The 23,426-nt window shown below is 44.3% G+C and overlaps 1 protein-coding gene across 6 annotated transcripts in view; it reads left to right on the top strand.

The window, feature by feature from the left end:
* Positions 1 to 23,426, top strand: part of PITPNC1 (phosphatidylinositol transfer protein, cytoplasmic 1) — a 261,543-nt gene that overhangs the window by 163,013 nt on the left and 75,104 nt on the right. For all 6 annotated transcript variants that reach the window (XM_018065383.1, XM_018065380.1, XM_018065382.1 and 3 more), the window contains one exon: positions 9,077 to 9,148. In XM_018065383.1, the coding sequence (XP_017920872.1) occupies positions 9,077 to 9,148 (72 nt within the window). The remainder of the gene's footprint in view (positions 1 to 9,076; positions 9,149 to 23,426) is intronic.

Raw genomic sequence — 23,426 nt, 5'->3', positions numbered from 1 at the left:
GAGGGGCTGAAATGAACTCATTAACGCCCCCTAGGCTCTGAGGGATGAGGCTATTTCATGGCCCCTCTCTCTGCTTCATTGTGCTGCTCTGCAGTCACTACCCCAACCCTCTGCCTATAAGCAGGCTCATCTCATGTGACCCTCTGGGGCTCCCAAATGCTGTCTTTTGATGCTATTTCTTAGCTTCTCTGAGCCTCACTTTTTTAAAATAAGGCTAAGTGAACCAGCAGGCACAAAACCTTTAGATCTAGGAAAGAAGAAAACTTGTGGAAGGTCTGGTTATATTCTTGTTTCCCTGTGTGAAATTGGCAAAGGGGTCAAGGAAATCTGAGATAGGTGAAGGAAAGGGCCCCTGTGCAGAAAGAGGAACTGCTTTAGGAAAAGGAAGACAGTAGAGGATGGACCTGGAAGATGTGATGACGTGTCCTCAAAATACAACAAGTTGGGGGTCAGAGCAAGGCTGGAAGGACTCAAGCCTGCTCCATGGCTTAGCTGCCATCCATGTCACAGGAAGGCAGGTGTTCTGTTGCTGCCGCTTCAGCAAATTCACAGCCTCCCAAGGCATCCTCACACACACACAGTGGAGGGGTCTCCCTGCACACATGCAGTCTCTGTTTAGTCCCCATCTGGGCTGTGGGATTTTGTGCAGAGGAGTACAATGAGGCATACCAATGTTTCTCTAGTATTTGTTCAGCCAGACCTTGGCCTGGCCTTGGACATTTCTTATCTCACTCCACAGCTAAGAGATTGGTATCGTATCCGTTTTACAGATGAGAAAACTTAAGCTCAGAGTGATTAAGGAATTCGCCCAAGGTCTCAGTTTGTGTGGAAAGAAGCCGGAGTTTGAATTAAAGGTTGTTTCACTCCCAAACCTGTATTCTTTCTACTGAGCAACCGCACTTGCTCCCTGTGGGCTAGGTGCACACTGCTGCCTCTGGACAACAATCAGTGGCAAGTTTCATGGCATCAGTTTCTAGTAGCTATCACCCTGGGCAGTTAGCAGTGGCCATTGACAGAGGGGATGACATTACAGATGGAACTAAGTTAGAGAGAGTACAAATTCCCCATCCCATTTTCCTAGATATGTTCAAATCTCAAAGTCATTGATGCTTTACTCAGATGAGAGCCAAATGAGTGATTTGGAAGGGAAGCAGTGGTTGTATTCTTGAGGTTGGGTGTTATATTGGTTTTCTATTGCTGTATAATAAATGCCCCACAAATGTGGTGACTTAAAACTTCACAAATTTATTTTCTCAGCTGGTGGGGCTCAGGTTAGCCGAGTCCTTGGTTCAGAGTCTCATCAGGCCGAAATCAAAATCTCAGCCATAGCTGCAATGTCATCTGACTCTCAAGGTCCTCTTCCAAGCTTACTGGTTTTCGGCGGAATTCCATTTCTCGTGGTTGTAGGACTGAAGTCTGGTTTTCTAGTTGACTGGCCTCCAGGCGTCACTCTTGGCTTTAGACACTTCCCTCAGGTTCTAGCCACATGGCACTCTAGGACATAGCAGCTTACTTCCTCAAAACCAACCTGCTTTGGACTTCCCTGGTGGTACAGTGGATAAGAGTCCACCTGCCAACGCGGAGGATGTGGGTTCGATGCCTGGTCCAAGAAGATTCCACATGCTATGGAGCAACTAAGCCTGCGAGCTGCAACTGCTGAAGCTTGACTGCCCTACAGCCTGTGCTCCACAAGATGAGACCACACACCACAATGAAGAGGAACCCCCACTCGCCTCAGCTAGGGAAAACCATGCACAGCAATGAAGACCCAGAATAGCAAAAAAGAATAAAAGAAAAAATCTGCTTCTGAAATGAAGTCTTATATAATGTAACATTATCTGATCCCCAGGGTCTTCCCTGATGGCTCGGCTGGTAAAGAATCTGCCTGCATTGTGGGAGACCTGGGTTCGATCCCTGGGTTGGGAAAATCCCATGGAGAAGGGAATGGCTACCCACTCCAGTATTCTGGCCCGGAGAATTCCAAGGACTCTATAGTCCAGGGGGTCTCAAAGAGACAGACACAACTGAGCGACTTCCACTCCACACTATCTGATCCCCATGGTAATCTATTCAGAAGAGTAGTGAAAGTGTTAGTCACTCAGTCATGTCCAACTCTTTGGGATCCAATGGACTGTAATCAGCCAGGCTACCCCATCCATGGAATTCTCCAGGCAAGAATACTGGAGTGGGTTGCCATTCCCTTCTCCAGGGGATCTTCCTGACCAAGGGTCAAACCCAGATCTCCCCTGTTGGAGGCAGATTCTTTACTGTCTGAGCCACCAGGGAAGTCTCTCTTCATAGGTCTCATCTACACTTAAGGGGAGGGATTATACAAGATGGGCAGTTATACCAGGGATTATACCAGGGGCTGGGAATCTTGGAGACCATCTTAGAACTCTGTCTACCATGAGTATTTTAGTCTTTCCTCCACGATGCTAGGAAAGATTGAAGGCGAAAGGAGAATCGGGTGACAGAGGATGAGATGGTTCCATAGCATCACCAACTCACTGGACATGAATCTGAGCAAACTCTGGAAGATAGTGAAGGACAGGGAAGCCTGGCGTGCTACATGTAGTCCATGGAGTCACAGAGTCAGACACGACTTAGCAACTGAACAACCACCATGTTGCTCTGGGCCAACCACGTGACATGGAGAACATAGGAGTATTCTGAATCCCTGAGACAGTTTTAGCCAATGAGTGACACTCCTGATAATCTCTCTTCTTGCATCATGCAAGTTTGGTTATGTCAGGATTCTCAACTTTTTTTCCACTCCCACACTTCTGACAGTTCCCTCGGTGATATGGAATCCCCCTCTCTAGGAAATGTGTCCAAATCCCTAGGGGATAGCATGTATTTTGAGAAAGTCCATGGTTGGAAGATGGGGTGCTCCCTTTCCACCCCCTAGATATTTGAGAATGACTAGGTTAAGTGGTATCTTCCCAGCTGGAGCAAAGCCCTTTGTCATAGAAAGCAGACTCAGGCAACCTGGAGGTAAAAATAGATGCTTTGATGCCTGAATAACTGGGGAGACAGGGACTCACACCATTCCTAATGGCAGCGGGTTGTAGGCGAGGGATCCTTCTACTGGAATAGCATTGGCGCTTGTCTTCTGGTTGGTGAGCCGGACAAACAGACAGCTCAATGTGATGATGGAAAAGGAGATAAATTAAATGCTGTGACAAAAATACAAACAGGATGCTACCTGTATATACCAGATAATCATTCTGAAGTGGTGTTTGAAATGATAAGATTTAGGAAAGAAATATCAAGCTAAGGGCATTGTGGGCAAAAAACATGGCAGCCAGAAGTGTTTAATGAAATGGGAAGTGATCTTCTGTGACTGGCTATGGGATAAATACCAGGCAAAGCCAGAAAAGAAGATTCAGGTCAGAAGCAGAAGACTCCAGGTCTTCCCCTTAAGGAGAGAAACTGAGTCAGCAGGACCCAGCAGTTCACTGTTTGTGATGGGTGAGTGTATCAAATAGTAGGTGGAATAACATCCCCCTCAATATTCATGTCCACCAAAACCTCAAGTGTGACCTTATTTGGAAGTAGGGTCTTTGCAGGTGTTATTAGTTAAGCACCTTGAGATGAGAGATGAAATCACACTAGATTTAAGGTGGGATAAATCCAGTAACTGTTGTCTTATAAGAAGAGGACAGAGGGACATATGGAGGGAAGAAGGTGATGTGGAGACAGAGGCAGAGATGGGAGTTGCAGCCACAGACCAAGGAGCCCCTGGGGCCACTGGAAGCTGGGAGAGGTGGGAGAAGCTAGGCCACTGGAAGCCTAGAGCCTTCAGAGGGAGCACGACATTGCCAACATCTTGATTTCAGGCTTAGGGGCTCTAGGATCATGAGAAGATACATTTCTGTTGTTTTAAGCTGCCAGATTCGAGGTAATTTGACAGCTCTGGGAAACTCATACAGTGCAGAACATTCAGATTCAGTATGGATGTTTCCAGTTTGATGTGCCTAGAGGACCCTTGTTGGGGACAGCCAGTGGGCATCTGGACCTGTGAGAAGGGCAGGCGGGTGAGACATGTCAGTTTGGGAGGATTCATAAAAATAAATCATGGAAGTCAGAAACAGATGAGCTCAATTGGAGCAAGTAAATAGGGTGGAGGGCGGAACCTGAGGGACCACTTTCATTGAAGGACCAGAGGAGGGAAGAGAGCTGCTGTCGCTGGAGGAATAGCTTAGTCGTATAAAACAGTGTGGGCTTCTCAGGTGGCACTGGTGGTAAAGAACCCGCCTGCCAGCGCAGGAGACATAAACATGAATTCGTTCCCTGGGTCAGGAAGATCCCTTGGAGGAGGAAATGGCAATCCAGTATTCTTGCCTGGAGAATCCTGTGGACAGAAGAGCCTGAAGTGTTATAGTGCATGGGGTCGCAGAGAGTCAGACATGACTGAAGCAACTTCACACACACACACACACACACACACACACACACACACACACACACACAACAGTTTAGGGAGGCCTACGGGGTGGTGACATACAATAGGGAGCCAGCTAGGGAGAAAGGAAAGAAAGCCTTACTCAACAGTTTAAACTCGATTAGGATTAAAGGAACAACAGACTGGTTCCAAATCGGGGAAGGAGTATGTCAAGGCTGTATATTGTCACCCTGCTTATTTAACTTCTATGCAGAGCACATCATGCGAAATGCCAGGCTGGATGAAGCACAAGCTGGAATCAAGATTGCCGGGAGAAATATCAATAACCTCAGATAAGCAGATGACACCACTCTTATGGCAGAAAGCGAAGAAGAACTAAAGAACCTCTGGAAAAAATTGGCTTAAAACTCAATATTCAAAAAACTAAGATCATGGCATCTGGTCCCATCACTTCATGGCAAATAGATGGGGAAACAATGGAAACAATGAGAGACTTATTTTGGGGGGGGGCTCCAAAATCACTGTGGATGGGGACTGCAGCCATGAAATTTAAAGACACTTGCTCCTTGGAAGAAAAGCTGTGACCAACCTAGACAGTGAATTAAAAAGCAGAGACATTACTTTGCTGACAAAGGTCTGTCTAGTCAGAGCTATGGTTTTTCCAGTAGTCATGTGTGGATGTGAGAGTTGGACTATAAAGAAAGCTGAGCGCCGAAGAATTGACGCTTTTGAACTATGGTGTTGGAGAAGACTCTTGAGAGTCCCTTGGACTGCAAGGAGATCCAACCAGTCTATCCTAAAGGAAATCAACCCTTGATAGTCATTGGAAGGACTGATGCTAAAGCTGAAACTCCAGTTCTTTGGCTACCTGATGCAAAGAACTGACTGATTGGAAAAGACCCTGATGCTGGGCAAGATTGAAGGCAGGAGGAGAATGGGATGACAGAGGATGAGATGATTGGATGGTATCACTGACTCAATGGACATGAGTTTGAGCAAGCTCTGGGATTTGGTGATGGACAGGGAAGCCTGGCATGCTACAGTCCATGGGGTCACAAAGAGTCGGACATGACTGAGTGACTGAACTGACTGACTGAGGATTAGAGGACTGGATTTTTAGGGAAGCTAACTTACTTGGGAGAAGCAGGAGTTGATCTCAAGATGGACATCTAGTTGGAAAGATTTTAGTGATGGTGTCAAAAATGCCCCAAGCCAGAGACACTTCAGATTTTAACATGAAGCAATGTATACTGCAGGGCTCTGAGAATCATCCATTGATATCCTAAGGGGATTATCAGTCCCAAACCACTGCTGAAAGAGATAGAGCTGAGCAGCCTGGGGCTGGCCTGTCCGTGTCTTCCCATTGCCTTGCCAAAACCAAGTACCCTTCAAGCCTCTTGCAGGATTGCCATTCTGACATGAAAATAACCTAAGTCCCTGACTCAGAAATAACAACATCTGTTAATTTGCATAAGAGTTTGCATTTCGTATTTTGGATTTAATATCCAAATGCTGAAATTCACTTGTTTGACCTTAGTTAAGTGGTTTAGAGATTGAGCTGATTAAAAACTCTTGACAGGTTCCACTCTGACTCACCTAGACCCACCTCCCCACCCTGGACTGCTCCGTTCTTTTGCTACTTGGTACTGTGCACACGTTGGATTGAGCCTCATGAATTATGGGTTGCATGCGTGCTAAGTCACTTCAGTCATGTCCAACTCTTTGGGACCCTTTGGACTGTGGCCTGCCAGGCTCTTCTGCCTGTGGGATTCTCCAGGCAAGAATACTAGAGTGAGTTGCCATGCCCTCCTCCAGGAAATCTTCCTGACCCAGGGATCAAACCCATGTCGCCTGTGTTGCAGGCGGATTCTTTCCCTGGCTGAGCCACCAGAGAAGCCAAATTATGGGTTAAAAAAGGACAAATCAGTTCACCTAAAGCTTGTTATTTTGAAAAGTCTTTGCAGGTTCATGTTCTCAAGTTCACAAGGCTATTGAGAGCTCTGTGGTGGGGCTCTTGATTCATGACAGGCGGCCCCTCCTTGGAACGCCCTGGGTCTGGGTGTGAGGGCAGCAGTTGTGCAGTGAGAGGTTTGAGAGGAGACAGCAGAGAAGGTGTTAATGAATGATCGCAGGGCTTCATTCTCCATAAAGGCAATTACTGGGATTGATTGTTACCATGTTTCCTTAGTCACGGTTCAGCTTGTTTGTTTCACTCGGATTAAGACAGATGAAGGCTGAATGCACACAGACGTGTGATGTCAGGAGAATTATCAATGGTACATCGAAGGCCTCTGCTTTCTTGCACAGACGCCACTTGGGGGATCTCAGTGGAGCTGAAAGGGGATCACGGCCACCATGAGATGACCAAGTGGGGCAAGGGTGTGTATGGTGGACCACGGGATTTTAGATAATGCGTATTCTCTCTTTCCTTCCCATACATGGTATAGTGGTGTGGTTTCCCAGCTTACACCTGCATTAGCATGCTGCAAGGCTTGACAAAGAAAAATGCGTGAGCCCCATCCGCTGAGTTTCTGATTCAGTGGGTCTGGCACTGTGCCCAGAAATTTGCCTTTCTTAGAAGTTCCAGGGTACTGCTGCTACAGGTTCAGCAATCTCATGCTGAAAACCAGTGGGGTCTTCATCAAGAGCATGGACACTGATCAGGCCACCAGACTTTCAAGCACGACTTTACTTTTTACTAGCTGTGTGGTCGTGGGCCATGTACTTAACCAGTAGCCAGGACATGGAAGCAACCTAGATGTCCGTTGACAGACGAATGGATAAAGAAGAGGTGGTACGTGTATACAATGGACTATTACTCAGCCATAAAAAGAATGGAGTTAAGTCAGTTGTAGTGAGGTGGATGAAAGTTGAGCCTGTCAATACAGAGTGAAGGAAGTTAGAGAAAAACAAATATATATTAAAACATATATATGAAATCTAGTAAAATGGCATTGATGAACCTGTTTGCAGGGCAGGAATAGAGGTGCAAACATGGAGAACAGACTTGTGGACATAGCTGGGAGATTGAATTGAGAGAGTCGCATTAACATATGTATCCTACCATATGTAAAAATGAGAGCTAGCAGGAAGCTACTGCACGGTACAGGGAGCTCAGCTTGGTGCTCTGCGATGATGGCCTAGAGGAGTGGGATGGGAGGGGTGAAGGAGGTTCAGGAAGGAGGGGATATACATATAATTATGGCTGACTTGCATTGTTGCACAGCAGAAACCCAAACAACATTGTAAAGCAATTATATTCCAAGTTTTTTAAAAAAGGATAATGATAATAGTTCCTGTTTCATGGGATAGTTAGAAGGAATAAGTGAATTAGAACTTGGAAGCACTGAGACCAGGGCCAGGTCTATGTACTTTGGATAAATTAAAAAGGCAACTTCTTGGAACTGGGAGCATGTGGACCCAAGCCTCACTCCTCCAGTACCTGCAGCTCCCAGTGGAGTTGCTGGGTCCTTTTAGCCTGTAGTCTGCGATCCTATCTCTGGAGGTCAGGAAGGTTAATGCCTAGCTCAGGGCCAGTGCAAGCAGGAGGAAGGCCACATCGACCTCCATCAAAATCTTCTTCTCAAGCTGTGCTAACCCTTCATCTACTGAATACATGGAACGGGCTCAGTGAGATGAAGGTGTCAGGGTGATGTGCCTTTGGGGTTTTTCTCCCCCGTGCCAGCAGAAAGAGGCTGTCTTTCATGTCAAGTTCACATACAGCCTTATACTGATTTGTTAAATGTTTGCTCGACACCCAGCACTGATATGTTTTACGCACATGGTTTCATTTAACCCTCACAATGTCACTGTTAAGTAATCATTGCTGTCTCTGTTTCAATATTGCTGGGGTTCAGATAAGTTCAATGACTTGTCCAAAGTCACATGGCTATCAAGTGATAAACCCCAAACTAAAAGCCAGGTCTGTCTGACTTCAATAATTTATAACCGTAAAGCTCTACTCTACCACCTCCAGCTTATTATGAATACTTATATAATGGTTAAGGCTGGCCCCCAGGTATCCAGCCATGGTAGCTGCTCCCTAAAGGGAAGCACCCTGGAACTGGCACTGTCTCTGTTTCAGGGGGTTGGTTTTCTATAAAGCCTGTGGTTGGACTCACAGAATATACTCCTTTGGGAAATGTCCTCTTCACCAACTTCTCTTGCTGCTGCTGCTAAGTCACTTTATTCATGTCTGACTCTGTGCGACCCCATAGATGGCAGCCCACCAGGCTCCCCCGTCCCTGGGATTCTCCAGGCAAGAACACTAGAGTGGGTTGCATTTTCCTTCTCCAGTGCACGAAAGTGAAAAGTGAAACTGAAGTCTCTCAGCCGAGTCCGACTCTTCGTGACCCCATGGACTGCAGCCTACCAGGCTCCTCCATCCATGGGATTTTCCAGGCAGGAGTACTGGAGTGGGTTGCCATTGCCTTCTCCAGCCAACTTATCTCATTGCCTAGTTATTTTCTCTGGCCTGACTCCTGGGTGAAATTGTGTACACGTCACCAAAGGTAGCTTTGCTTACATTTGGATATGGACTTAATGTCTTAACATCTCTGGTTATGGACAGTGGTCACAACCAGAAGGCCAGGAGAGCATCCAGAGGCTAAGCTGAAGATGTGAAGAGAGAAAAAACTAGTATGCTGATGAAACCTTTCTCTTTTCCCATAGTGCTCCTTTCTGCCGAAATTCTCCATTCATATAGAAACCAAGTATGAGGACAACAAAGGAAGCAACGACAGCGTGAGTAGCCCCCTTGCTCTCCCCACCCGACCCTCACCCCAGTCCGCACTGTGTTCTCCCCTCATGGACAGAGCCAGCCCCACCATCTGTGCCTGGGACCTCAGAGAACCTCTGGCTTTTCTTCTCATTTTAATGTACTTTCCTGGGCCTCTCTGCAGAAATCTCTGTCACCTGGAGTGATTATTGTCAGGGATCAAGAGGGATGAGGGGGACCTCGGAGCTTAGAATTTGATTTCTGGTCATGGGATTGAACGCACATTTTCTCCGTGACAATTGACATTTACTTAGAAGGATGAATACGAGCAGATACGTATGTGCATACTGTATATATTTTCTGGGCTCTGCATATGTTCACATACACACACTCGTACTTGCCCACAAATCCCACCTTAAAAATCAGTGTAACCCTCCTGCAAGATGTTTTCCCCATGAAGCATTCTGACTGTCACTAAATTTCAGTCAAGAACTTTGTTTCTTAGTATTGCTTAAACTTCACTTCTGACCTGGCTTTTACCCCACCTCTTTCTGTCAGAGCAATGCATTTCTAAATTCCCTTCCCTTTATGAATGGATTATTTGACCCACAACAACCTCACCCTGACCTTGAGCTGTGGGTTCCGTCAGGACCCATGAGGGAAGACTCTGTATCTAGAAGCTGCAAGGCTTCACCTGTTTATTTCTGCCTCAATTACATGTTTTGCATTTGTGGAGAATGATGAAAATTGAGGCTGAATCGAAATGAACGAGAGAGACTCTCCAGACAAAGTGACCCCTTTGATGCCTTCACTGAGCGAAGGAAATCCAAAACAAGATGCAGGAGGTTTTGGAGGTGCCTAAGTGCCAGAAAGAAATATCTAAAGGGCTCGTAAACATTGTCAGTTTACAGCTTTGGCCAGGCCTACTTTGTGTTTCATCGTGTTAACAGCTTCTAGAAACATCTTCCAGAAGGCTCCTCCCCTTGGCAGGAACAGATTCTTCTAGAAGACATGGGTGCATCTGTGCAGCACTCAAATGGTCCCAATCAAGGTGGAGTCTGCTGGAACAGAGCTTGAGTGGTTCCCAGGAGGGGTCACCCGACAACTACTGATACAGTTCACACCAGTGTGGGGAAGAGGACACTGGTTAATCCACTCAGTATTTTGGAGCACAGCTACATTCATTCGTTTGTGGCAGAATGAGTACTTGAAACTCATTGGTTTTAAGTGAACTTTGTGAACTCATGTGGTTCACAAAGCCTAGAGTATTTACTCCCTGGCCCTTTACAGAAAAAAAGTTTCTTAACCCCTGCCTGGTTAGAGAGACTCAGATCAGAACAGCACCCCCTGGGTCTCCAAATTTGACCACTTGATAGATCTGTCCCAGGTGAATGCCACCTCCAGAGTTCCTGAAACTATCCAGAGAAGAAAAGAATGCTACCCTCAAGGGTGCTTGTCCCCCCATGAGTTCAGGAGCCTCAGTGGGTAGCATCCCTTGGTGATGGGTGACTTCAGAGGAAACGTTCAGTCCCATCTCCCTGTCTATAGCCTGAAATCAGGCTTCCCTGATGGCTCAGCTGGTAAAGAATCCACCTGCAATGTAGGAGACCCCAGTTCAATTCCTGGGTCTGGAAGATCCCCTGGAGAAGGAATAGGCTACCCACTCCAGTATTCTTGGGCTTCCCTTGTGGCTCAGCTGGTAAAGAATCCGCCTGCAATGCGGGAGACCTGGGTTTGATCCCTGAGTTGGGAAGATTCCCCTGGAGAAGGAAAAGGTTACCCACTCCAGTATTCTAGCTTGGAGAATTCCATGGACTATGTATAGTCCATGGGGTCGCAAAGAGTCAGACACAACTAAGCGATTTTCACTTTCACTGGGGCCAACTCCAGCAAAGTCTTGTGGTCTAAAGTAGTGTTGCACAGTGTAACTTGAACTCTTGTAAAGTAATGACTCTTTCTGATTGGAAAATTAACACATGATTCTTAAAACTTTGGGGGGGAAAAAAAAAGAAGTAAAGCAAAACCAGTAGTAATCTCATGCTTCAGAGATGACTCCTGTTAGCATTTTGGTTCATCCTGCAAAATATTAATGAATTTACTTTTCAACCAATTTCCCTAAAATTGAATCATACAACATCCTGTTTTTAACATGTCACAAAATATCCTTCCCAGTAATTTTTAATAGCTACCCTGCATTCCCTACTTAAATGTATTTCTTTAAACAATTGCCAGTCATATGGGAGTGGGTATGACCATTTTGATGTATCTGTAGATCATCAAGAAAAGGATGATAGAGATCAAACATGCCTTAATTGCTTTTCTTGGCACAATCTAAAAAACATGGGGTTGAGGGAAGCAATAGGGGTTAAAACATCTTTTAGTCTTTCTAGACAGATTATCTTGCTTTCTCTTTTTCTCTATGGCGCTCTCCTGTCTTCACAGATAGTTATAACTCACTTCCTTTGTAGAGGTTTGGAATGGATGTGTGGCCCCACCATGAGCCTGATAGGTTGGTAGGACCAGTGTAATCTTCTGGTTTATCCTCTGCTCAAGTCTAATCTAAAAAAAAAAAAATCACATGGTTATCATTTATTGTCTTGTGTCCCATTTTTGGCAGGCGCTAAGGTCTTTTTTTACTACTCTCCTAGGAATTTAGCTTTGTCACTACTCTCTTAGGAATTTAAAATACCGAGTGAGCCATCCTAAAGTCAGGAGCTATGCCTGGAGCCAGCATTCTCTACCCAAGCCAAAGGCCAGTTCTCTCTGAGACTTAGGCCAGCCTGCAAGAAAAGCAGTGAGCCCCAGAGCACTTGTGAGCAGTCCTTGTCAACACAGTGTGCTTCCTCTGGGAGAAATGCCAGCTATTGTATTCTGTGTTGCCTCCTTCTCCCCAACTTGCTGACTCTGAGACTGCCCACGCAGCCAGCTCTGTATCTCACTGTCATGGCACCCACCTTGCCCAAGTCCAAGTTCACTAAGTGTTTTTGCCCGGCCTCGGCCTGGCTCTGATCCATACATCCCCAGGTCTCGCTTCTGAGCTATTGGACCAAACAAGCCAGCTCCAGCTCAATTAGACTTCTTTGCCAGTTTGCTGCCTTCTAATTTCCATATTCAGCAGCAGCTGTTGGTCACCCAGCTGGTTCAAGCTTGGTCCCTGGAGGCAGAAAAGGAGGACTTCATTGGTTTTCATTCACACATGTTAATGTTTCCAAATCAGAACATGAGGAATATGTATTTATGTAATAATACTTTATTAAAAGATCGCTTTGTCCAGGGGTTCAAAACTAGAGCCTTAAGCAGATGGCATGTTCTGGCATGCTCTTTTCTGTCCAGGGATGAGGATAGAGTTTCTGGTGGGAGGCAGAATTGCTAAAGAAAGCAGTACAGTGGTGGATGTTTCTCTTGTCTCACTGCTTTGCCAAATTATTTAATAAACTCAGGCCATTTCTTTGCATTTTCTGGGTGTATACTCTTATCTTTCAGCTACCATCCTTCATACTGCTATCTGCATCCTGTTTCTCTCCCTACCTGCCAGAACTTTAATGAAATGGATGACGATAAGAAGCAATAATTAAATTGAAAAACACTACTGATAATCATATTGATTACTGATTGAATAGAGTCCATGCTGTTATCCTCTTATCAATCACCACCTATGTCATCTTTTTATGTGACCCAATACCGCATGTAAAAAAATAGAAATCGGTGTATCTAGATTTAAACATTTTCTCCTTGTTAAAATAAAGCTAGTATATTTATGACTGTGAAAACCTATAAACCGTGATTACATTAACCAGGACACAATGGGGAAGTTGTCTTAAATTGAGGCCCATTTATTTTATGCACATGCTGATGAGAACTATTTAGGCCTTAATTAGTGCTGGGAGGACGGCACCATGCCAAAGTAAGGCTCTGTTGTTTGTCCAAGGCCATAAATCTAGATCTGGGAGAGTCGGTGCTTATCGTTCGAAGTGTCGGCTGCTGCCAGGTTACTGTCACTCACTGCAGTTAACGGGGGGCGGGGGGGCAGGCCTGCCTTCACTTCCTCCTCCAAACAAAGCAGGCACCACTTAAAGCAGTGGTGCTCAGGCTCGGCTGCATGTGGGACTCAGGAACTCTAACCCGAGCTCCTGCCTGGTTTCTGCCCACCCTGGGATTCTGATTTAATTGGTCCTGGGTGCAGACTGGTCTAGGGCAGTGCTTCCTACACTGAGTCTCTAGGAGTACAGAGTTTGCCAGTCACAAGTGTGAGGACTTGTAGGGTCTACCCTCTGGTCAAACCTGATTCATTCTCTTTGGAGGGTAGAAGATAGGCCATCCCCGCCCCACTTGAGGATCTAGGCCACTGGTTCTCAGTCCTGCCTGCATAGTAAGGTCACCTGGGAAGTTTTAGATTCCCTGATGCCACTATCGCCCTCCGCGGGATTCTGATCTCATTTGTCTGGGATGGGGGTCCAGTCACTGGGATTTGTTGCACTTCCTCAGGGTAACCTAAGAGCCATTAAGGCTGAGAACTACAGATTTAAAGGGAATATGAAGTGCTATTTAAAACTAAACCAAGTGAACCCTTAGGAAATCCGGTTCTCCAAATTTCTTCATTTCCTCATACCCCTGAAAACATAGAAGTTTACAAAAAAGCATATTTATAACCACCACCCCAACCCCCCACACACAATGAAGGCCCCTGAGAGAACCATATTTCTTCTCATTAGCCATTATTCCTCAGCAACAAAACTTCTCTGATCAGATGGAAAGAATGTCCAGTTTAGTTCCTGGAAGAGCGAGGCTCTGTTCTTCACAGAACTCTCCTTCGAAGTTACCTAGAAGAAATATTGATCATTTATTTAGTTTCTAGTTCGGTTATGTTATAGTGGGAAAACACAGAGTTGTTCTTAGTGAAATGAAAAGCTTCATATTGAATCTCCAGCTCTATGACTTAAGCAATGGAGTCTTGGCTTCTCTATAAAGAAAATAGAGTAAATAATGTCTGGATCACAGTGTGGAGGAGTCATCCAGGTTAATTCACAACCTGGAAGCACTAATAAACTGTAAGTGCTATACAAATTTTACGTTTTGCTTCAGTTACAGTCCTACCTTGGGGTTAATTGCATTATGAGTGATTTTCTAATGAGACTCTCCTTTTGTCTGAATTGTCAATAAACCATTTCTTGTCAGCAAAGTTTGAGTACCTACTATGTGCCAGGCAATGCAAGAGGCAGTGAGGATGCAGCAACCAGATAGGCAAGTCCCCACTACTCATGGGATGGGGGAAAGCACATAATAAGAAAGAAAACAAGGAGTTCCAGCTGTGGGAAGTGCTGAGAAGGCAGTAAATAGGGTGGAGGAGAGCTCAGCTAGAAGCCTTATGATCAGGAAGGCCTCTCACAAGAGGTGACGAATCTGGTGAGACCTGAGGCTGGGAAGGAGCCGACCCTCTGAAGGGTTGTCCAGGCAAGGGGACTGTTGTAAGCTTAGTTGTATCCCCCAAAATTCATATGTTGGAGTACCTGAGACTATAGCTATGTTTGAAGATAAGGCTTTTAAAGAGGTGATTAAGTTAAAAGGGGAGTCTGTTGTAGCTTCATCAGTAAAGAATCTGCCTACAATGCAAGAGACCAGGGTTCAATTCCTGGGTGGGGAAGATCCCCTTGAGAAGGAAATGGCAACCCATTCCAGTATTCTTGCCTGGAGAATCCCATGGACAAAGGAGCCTGGTAGGCTACAGTCTGTGGGGTTGCAAGAGTCAGACATGATTAGCGACTACATCGCCAAGTTAAAAGGAGGCTGTGAAGGTGGAGCCAAATCTAAGATGATTGGTATCCCTCAAAGAAGAGAAAATTTGAATACCCAAAACTAGGGAGGGATGTGCACTCACAGAGAACAAACCACATGAGGATGACCAAAATCCTTTTTCTGTTCCAGCATTCAGTTTGAAGTGAAATGAAGTAAAGTCACTCAGTCGTGTCCAACTCTTTGCGACCCCGTGGACTGTAGCCCCCATCCATGGGATTCTCCAGACAAGAACACTGGAGTGGGTTGCCATTTCCTTCTCCAGGGAATCTTCCTGACCCAGGAATCGAACCTGGGTCTCCCGCATTGCAGGCAGATGCTTTAACCTCTGAGCCACCAGGGAAGCATTCAGTTTACCACTTAAAAAAAAACATTTTTTTGTGTGCCAGGTCTTAGTTGTGGCACACAGGGATCTTCCATCTTTGTTGTGGTATGTGGGATCTTTAGTTGCAGCATATGGGATCTAGTTCCCTGACCAGGGATCAAACCCAGGCCCTCTTCACTGAGAGCATAGAGTCCCAGCTACTGGACTGGGAAGAGAAGTCCCCCAGCGTCCAGTTTAGGACACCACATTACATTGGGTGATTTATGTTTTTCAGTGTTTGCTCTGGCCACTCTGTCAAGAGTGATGAGAGGACAGAAGGAATAGAAGCAGGTATTCCAGCTGGGCAAGGGCAAGAATCCAGATCACAGATGATGGTGGCTTCATCTGGAGAGAGGGCAACGGATAATGATCAGTGTGTTTTGGAAACACACTGACTAGGTATTGATGCATTACTGCTAAGTCACTTCAGTCGTGTCCGACTCTGTGCGACCCCATAGACGGCAGCCCACCAGGCTCCCCCGTCCCTGGGATTCTCCAGGCAAGAACACTGGAGTGGGTTGCCATTTCCTTCTCCAATGCATGAAAGTGAAAGTGAAGTCTCTCAGTCGTATCTGACTCTTAGCGACCCCATGGACTGCAGCCTACCAAGCTCCTCCACCCATGGAATTTTCCAGGCAAGAGTACTGGAATGGGGTGCCATTGCCTTCTCCAATTGATGCATTAGATGGGAGCAAAGTGAGGATTTCCTGGACGTCAGGATTTCTGGGCTTCCCCGGTGGTGCTAGTGATAAAGAACCCACCTGCAAATGTGGGAGATGTAAGAGATGGATCCAGATGATCCCTGGGTCAGGAAGATCCCCTGGAGGAGAACATGGCAACTGACTCCAGAATTCTTGCCTGGAGAATCCCATGGAAAGAGGAGCCCAGCAGGCTATAGTCCATAGAGGTACAAAGAGTCGGACATGACTGAAGCAACTTAGCAGGGAGCAGCAGGCTTTCTAGACTTGTCCATGGACCCTAGTGGGGAGTGGGGAATAGTGCAGGAGGAACAAGAAGTCGAGAGCCCCCTTAGGGCACAGTCAGTTCGAGGTGCCAGGGAGACTTCCAAGCGGATGGTAGGTAAGGAGTTGGGTATATGACTCTGGCATTCAGGGAGAGGTGTAAAGTCATCGTTCAGAGATGGAAATAAGTGCGGTTATCTACGAAGAGGAATGAGAGGGAAAAGAAAGTTCTGGTTGCTCCAGGATGGAGAGCACCCTGGTCCTGAGAAGGACCTTCCCATGGCTTTCAATCTAGCTTCTGATTATTTTCTTATCACCTTGGTTAAGACCAAGTCACTTTCAATCACTGAGTTGTGCTTGGTTTTAGGGAGTTAGATTATATCTTTTAGTCAACTTCTTCCTCTGGATAGGTGCCTTCTTTGGATGAATTGAGTAAAAATTTCAGTATTTTCACTTGTCTCAACTTGCATTGCCTTGGAGACATGGCCAAGAGTTCTCCTGACCACAAATAGTTCCCACTGGATGTTACCAACCAACAACCAACAAAGAGGGAATTTTACCATCTAAGGAGAGCTCTATTTATTGAGGATTTGTTATTGCTATAGTCATCATTAAGCTCGTTTCATTAGCGGTATTAGTATTTTGAACATCAAGAGGGCAATATGGGTAGATGTAGAATAAAATAATTTATTTACACATTTTGAAATGTACTAAAATTAATTTGTAAAGCAGGGGTGCCAGTGAGAACTGTAGAATCCATATTTACAAGCCTCTCAAGCTGATTATCCTTTCTTTAAATGGTTTCTAATTGAGGATTATAGAAAGAAAAAAGCATTTGCTTTATTTTTAGACATGTCTGATATACTGTTCTGTTTTTAACCTTAAGATTGTTACAACCAGCCACCTACAAAATCTGCAATTTTCCTCTAATAAACAGTCGGTAATGCTAAGAAATTTGCACAAAACACCCCCATTTGCAGTTTTAAAGGATTATTATCCACGATGGTCCATGAAATGGAAATTCAGTGTCCTTACTCAGTCTGTGTCTAATGGCATCATTTTGAGGACAATGGAAAACAGATCATATTTGATTCCTTAAGATGTTGTCTTTGCTCTTTGTAGTACAGTTTGCCATCTGAGGGTTGGATGTGGGGGTGTGGGGGAGTGGATAAGAAGAGCGTCTATCCAGCATGAGGACTAGCTTTCAGGTTGAGGAGAGTCACAATGCAGGTTATCTACATTCTGGAAAGCTAGAGCTAATTGGTAATAATCATTATTATTAACAGATATAGCTTAAAGTAGTATTTGCTTTCTGTCTATGCCTGGCTCATTGGTGCTGTGGTATATCTAAAAACAGCCAGGCTGTGCTGACCCGTCGGTACTAATGGTTTCAAAAGACAGTTAGCCAAACTGGTCAAAAGCAGCATAATCAAAGGGACAAGGCTGAATCCCATGGTTAAGAAACCAGTGGGCAGAGCCGGAAAAGCAAGATCTAAATGACCATTTCATGGCTACCTGAGTAACAGTTCACTCAAGCAGGAGTCATCAGTGGATGCTCAAACCATTGAGTGTGAAACAGTATTAGGGAAACAGGAATTCACACCGCCTGAAAGTGTCACTGCAGAGATTATGTATTAATTACAAGCAGTAGACAGTTTTACAGATGACATCATGTGCTTCCCTTTGTGACGTACTGAGGATGCAACATCACAAATCATGATATGGATCATCCGTCCAAAAATATTTCACTGGAATCCAATCAGGAGAAAAGAAAGTGAAGTCATTTAGTCGTGTCCAGCGACTCTGCGACCCCATGGACTGTAGCCCACCAGGCTCCTCCATCCATGGGATTTTCCAGGCAAGAGTACTGGAGTGGGTTGCCATTCCCTTCTCCAGGAGATCTTCCTGACCCAGGGATCGAACCCGGGTCTCCTGCATTGCAGGCAGATGCTTTACCGTCTGAGCCACCAGGAAAGAAAGCAATCAGACAAATCCAAATCGAGGGACACTCCACAAAGCAACCAGCCAAAATTCTTCACAGAAGAATGTCACCAAAGACCAAAACAAAACAAAAACCCGGGGGACAGTGCTAGATTAAAGGAGACTAAAGTAATTTGACAAGTACATTTAACACCTAATCCTTGCTTAGATTCTGGATTAAGGAAAGAGGTAGGCTTGTGCAGGACACAGAAAAGATAGGACAGTTGGGGACGTTTTAGTCTGGACCATACGTTCGATACTAGTGCCGTGTAGTATTGAGTCAGTATTAAATTTCCTGCCTGCGATCATTATATTGCACATATGTAGGAGAATCTCCTTGTTTTTAGGAGATGCATGCTGACATATTTAGGAATGAAGTACCACGCAATATACTCTAACTCTCATACGGTTCAGCCAAAAAAGATATTTATATGTGTATGTTTTTCCTTCTTCTAAAAAGTCTTATAAAATTAAGAAACTATTCACATGTTGCAATGAGATGTCCAATAACTTACTTCAAAGTTACACAATGAGTTGTGTTGTTGTTGTGTTTTTGTAGTCATGAAGCAGAAGCTTTCAGTCCTTTCTCTCTCTTTTGGTAGTATCCTGATTTCATTAGTGAAATAGCCTAGTCATAAAGATTGTCACCATGTCAGCATCAACGCTGAGTCCATTCACCCAAAAGATGTTTAGAAAGAGGAGACTTTTTGAATTGCAGAAACCCTAGTTTCTCTCTTGTAATTTCACACTCTGGGTTGTGTTGTGAAGTTTTGAAAAGGCAGATGGACATGATTCAGACTAGATTTCTAAGTGCACAACCCTGCAAAGGGTTAGAGCCCAGGATACATTTACAATGTTGTGTTAATTTCTGCTGTACAAGTTGATTCAGTTATACATATACATGTATATTCTTTTTCGTATTCTTTTACATTATGGTTTATCATAGAATATCATCCAACTCTTCTATTCTGTGAGACTCAAACCTCTTCTCTTTTTTGTAATCCATCCTCAGTTCACGTCACTTTGCAATTATTTCCTAAATGTTTGGCTTTTCTTCCCCCTCATAAGATACCTAATTACTGTGGGAAAACCATGTACTTCACTTAAAAAAAAAAAAAAGGCACAGCTTTCCTATTTATTTACCTAGAGTTTTGTGTTGACATTTGTTGAGCCCAGTTTTGGTACCTCAGAGAATGGATTGCTCACAACAGATGATGACCAACATTTGGATCTTGGAGCCATTTGAATGAGGACACCTTAGGAACCTGCCCAAAGCTTGCAGCTGGCCAGGCCCATTTAGCAGGATGATGTACTAAATTCAGAGAACTCACCAGCCTCAGACCAAACAGGGTCCAAAGCAGAACTTGGGAGTTCAATGATAATAGGACTTCATTGTTCTGAATTCCCTCCCGACAGTAAGATGGAGAACAATGCCCATTCAGTGGATGATTGGGAGAATTCATTGAGATGGTGCATGTCAAATACACCTTAACAGTCTTTCTTCTCTTTAACTTCGGTTATGCTTTGTGGAGACCACTTAAGAGTTAGATGCTTGTAAGTGCAAGATCTGCAAGTGGGAGGTTAATCAGGGGAGTTCTTTTGGAAGGAAGGTGCTAAGTTCTCGTTTCCAAAGCCTGTAGGTTTTACTCCTTTCCCATCATCCAGGAATGGGGCATCCTCAGACATAAGTTGGGAAATCACATGTTTCTGGGAGCTTTTGAGTTTACTTTGGAGGGGCCATCACTGGCTGGAGCTCAGGACCCTCCACCGATTGGCCTCCTGCCTGGGAGTTCTGGTTTCAGAAACAATCCTTCCTTGGCTCTTACTCACCTAAAGGAATCCTGATGGGCACATCTTGGCCCCAACAGGTGATAGAGGCACAGTGGTGAAGAGATGAAGGCTGCAGGCACTGGAGTCAGACTTGTTGCGTTTGATTCCTGGGCCAGCCACTTAGCAGCTAGTTCAGCATGTTCCTCAGCTCTTCGTGCCCCTGTAAATGGATATAAAAATAGTCCTTACTCATTGGGTACTTGTGAAGATTGAATGTATTAATCTTCAAAAGCACTCAAAACAGTGCTTTAGTCCACCCAGTCCTACTCAATGTGTTATTGCTAACTGATATTTCCATATTTCATCAACTCCGAGGTGGCCATTATTGTTTATGTTTTAACAACTCTAAATGAAACGTGTAATAGTCAACGGCATCATACAATGATCAGCGGCAGCAGTTTTCTTTTTTGGAAATATAACTGGTTGTTTCTTAGAATCAATGAATTCAGCGTGAGACCTCCTCTTACACAGGATGTTGAGATGTCTGGTTAGCGAAGTTAAGCCATGAAGAGTGTTTGCATGTAAAGTGTGAACACAGTACCAGATTCTGCCAAAGAAAAGTCATTGAATAAATAAGCTCTTCAGTCATCCAGGCCTGGAAGGTTGTTTGTTAACTTTTTCCAGGGCTCCAATCTGCTTCCTTATGATGGGAAGGACTTGATAGAGATCCAAAAAAGGAGCACTTGAATCTTCCCACTTTTAGGTTCAGAGCCATCATCTTTACAAAATAGATTTCTCTCTAAAACCCCTGGATGTCATCTATCTAGATAAACACCTTCTAGAACTAAATCTCCACTAGCATTTTAGTCTTTAGGGGAAAAAATAGTGTTGCAAGGAGATGATGATAGGAGCTGACCTTATAGAAAAGAAGTTAATGATTTCCAATGGACATGATTTCAAAGCAGTTTTTTCCTTTTGATGCAGCAGAAGCATTGCTTGCATCTGCTCCTCTGCTTGTACACAGACTCTGCATCTGAATCAAGCAGTGTGTCAGCTGTTGCCCACCAAATTCTGTACTTGATCTTCTGAGACTGATAGTACTTCTGTCTGAACAATACTAAGCTGTTAAATTTAAATCACATTTCCCCACTAATACCTATTGAAGTCCATTTATAGCCATTTGGGGCATAAACTTAGTAAATAAAAACTTCATGGAGCTGCATCTGAAAATCTTTCATCTTATTTCCAGCCCTTTAAGGAGACAGTCATAAATACCTTTGGAATATGCAGACCATTAAATGGAGTAATTTTAATCTTCTTTGGCTATGCCCATCAGATTATTAATAAGTAGATGTTGAAAAGCATCAACTAAATGCCACATTATGGGGTAGATACTCGGGAGTGGAACCAAATAATTGACTTTTTGGTGCTGAATTCTTTTATTATCACTCAGGTATACCTAAGTTCAGAGGAAATCAGAAATCTGTCATGAGTCTGAGTTTGTTATTAACTCAACTTCACCTTGCTTGGCATGTCAAAACCAGAGTGGAATATTGAAATGAAATATGAAACGTATTAGGGAAGGACCTCAGCAATGAAGGACATGGGAAAGATTGATTTTTCTAGTAACTTAATTTTGATCTATGGGTGAAGCCTTGTTTTCAGCAGCCAGCTAAATTTGCTTAGAACCATCTGGGTCCCTTGAAATAGATGATGTTAAACCAGCTACACCAGTTGCACACATGGTGCTTTTGTTGAGACTTTTTGTAACAGTTTGAAATAGAAAACACTGCTTTTCTTAAAAGAAAAAAAAAAAAGAGTAGTTTCATGTGATATCTAGGATAACTTTAATATTCTGTTTTGGCTAAGAGTTCATATCATTCCATTGCTTCTTGTTTCGAAAGTTTCTAACATTTTATTCAAAAAAAGTCTTACTATTGGGAAAAATATTCTCTCATTCAATTAAGGATAAAAATTAATTAGTGACTCCTTTTGGGTATAGATTTTGGAGAGTTATGTTTTTATGCCGGATTTGTTCTCTAGCTGCCCTGAAGACAGCCTTCTAGTACCCACTTTGTAAGTTTGCACCATGGGGTGCACGTATCGTTACTCAGTATACAAAAAGGAATGTCCACCATAAAGCACATTTCCAGCTGTTTGCTTTCTCTCATACCAAGCCATTGCCCTACCGATAACAGCTGTTGAGTAACACTGGACAAAGTCAAAAAGCGATTCTTGAGTCAAAACATTCAGAGACTTCAACAGGTTTTTCCTGCTGCACAGGTGGGGTAATGAACTTGAAGAGTCTCAAGGACAATCAGCAACAGCCTTGAGAGATAGAGGAGCTGTGGCCGTTTTCAACAGATCTAGATTTACTCTCGTTGTTCCCAGTCATTATTCTAAACTGACAAGGATGTGTAGTCTTCTGGTTTAAAGACTGTTCCCTTGGGTGTTCCTTATTCCCTAGAGGTCCAGTAAATTCTTATGTTTTAAAGATTCTTGCACTTGGCTTTTCCTTATTCCCTTGGAACAGTTTTAAGAAAGACAATGAATGTTCTGAACCAAATGCTTGACATAAGCCACCTATCCCAGTTCCTTCAGCTAATAGATGTTTAGTAAATACCAATTCTCTTCCTCCATCCTTTCGTCATAACCTCCCAGCAGGAACCTGAGATGACCTTTATTTTGCATTGAAAGGAGAGGATGATCTCAATAGCGCATTAATTCATCATGCAAGAAACATTTATCGAGCATCTATTTTGTACCAGGAGTTGTCAGTCTGGGGAGACAAAGACTGTCATAGCCGTGTGATGTGATAGGTGCTCCAGAGAACACAGGGTGGAGGATGAGACTGAAAAGAAAGGCAGGATCGTCATGCCAGGAGGGACTGGTTGAGAAAACAGGAGATTTGCAGTAGGTCAGATGAGAGAGAATGCAGCCCCAAATTTAAAGCACTGGCAGAAGAAATAGGAGAGGATTAATTAGGAAGAGGGAGAAACATCAGTGCCTAACTGGATTTGGGAATGGGTTGGGGACAGCTGGCTCTGAGGTCTGGCATGATTCAAGGTTTTGTCATGGATCAGTGATGGTATCACCAACTAAGACAAGGGGTTGTTTTAAGTGGTTTGGGAGAGGTTGGTGAGTTCAGTTTTGGTCCAATTGAGTCTAAAGGGCTTATGGAAAATTTAGTGAAAATAACTGGTAAGAAATTGGACCTAGGACTTCCCTGATGGTTCACTGGTTAAGAATCTGCCTGCCAGTGTGTAGGGGACACAGGTTCAATCCCTGGTTTAGGAGGATTCCACATGCTTTCAGGATCTAAGCCCAAGAGCTGCATTTACTGAGCCCATGTGCTGCAGCTCCTGAAGCCCACGTTCTCAGAGCCCACGCTCCCCATCAAGTGAAGCCGCCGCAGTCAGAAGCCCAAAGCACTGCAAC

This window comes from Capra hircus, chromosome 19, assembly GCF_001704415.2.
Source record: "Capra hircus breed San Clemente chromosome 19, ASM170441v1, whole genome shotgun sequence".
Classification (NCBI taxonomy): domain Eukaryota; kingdom Metazoa; phylum Chordata; class Mammalia; order Artiodactyla; family Bovidae; genus Capra; species Capra hircus.
The sequence above is the reverse complement of the archived record's forward strand: the minus strand, read 5'-3'. Positions and strand labels throughout refer to the sequence as shown.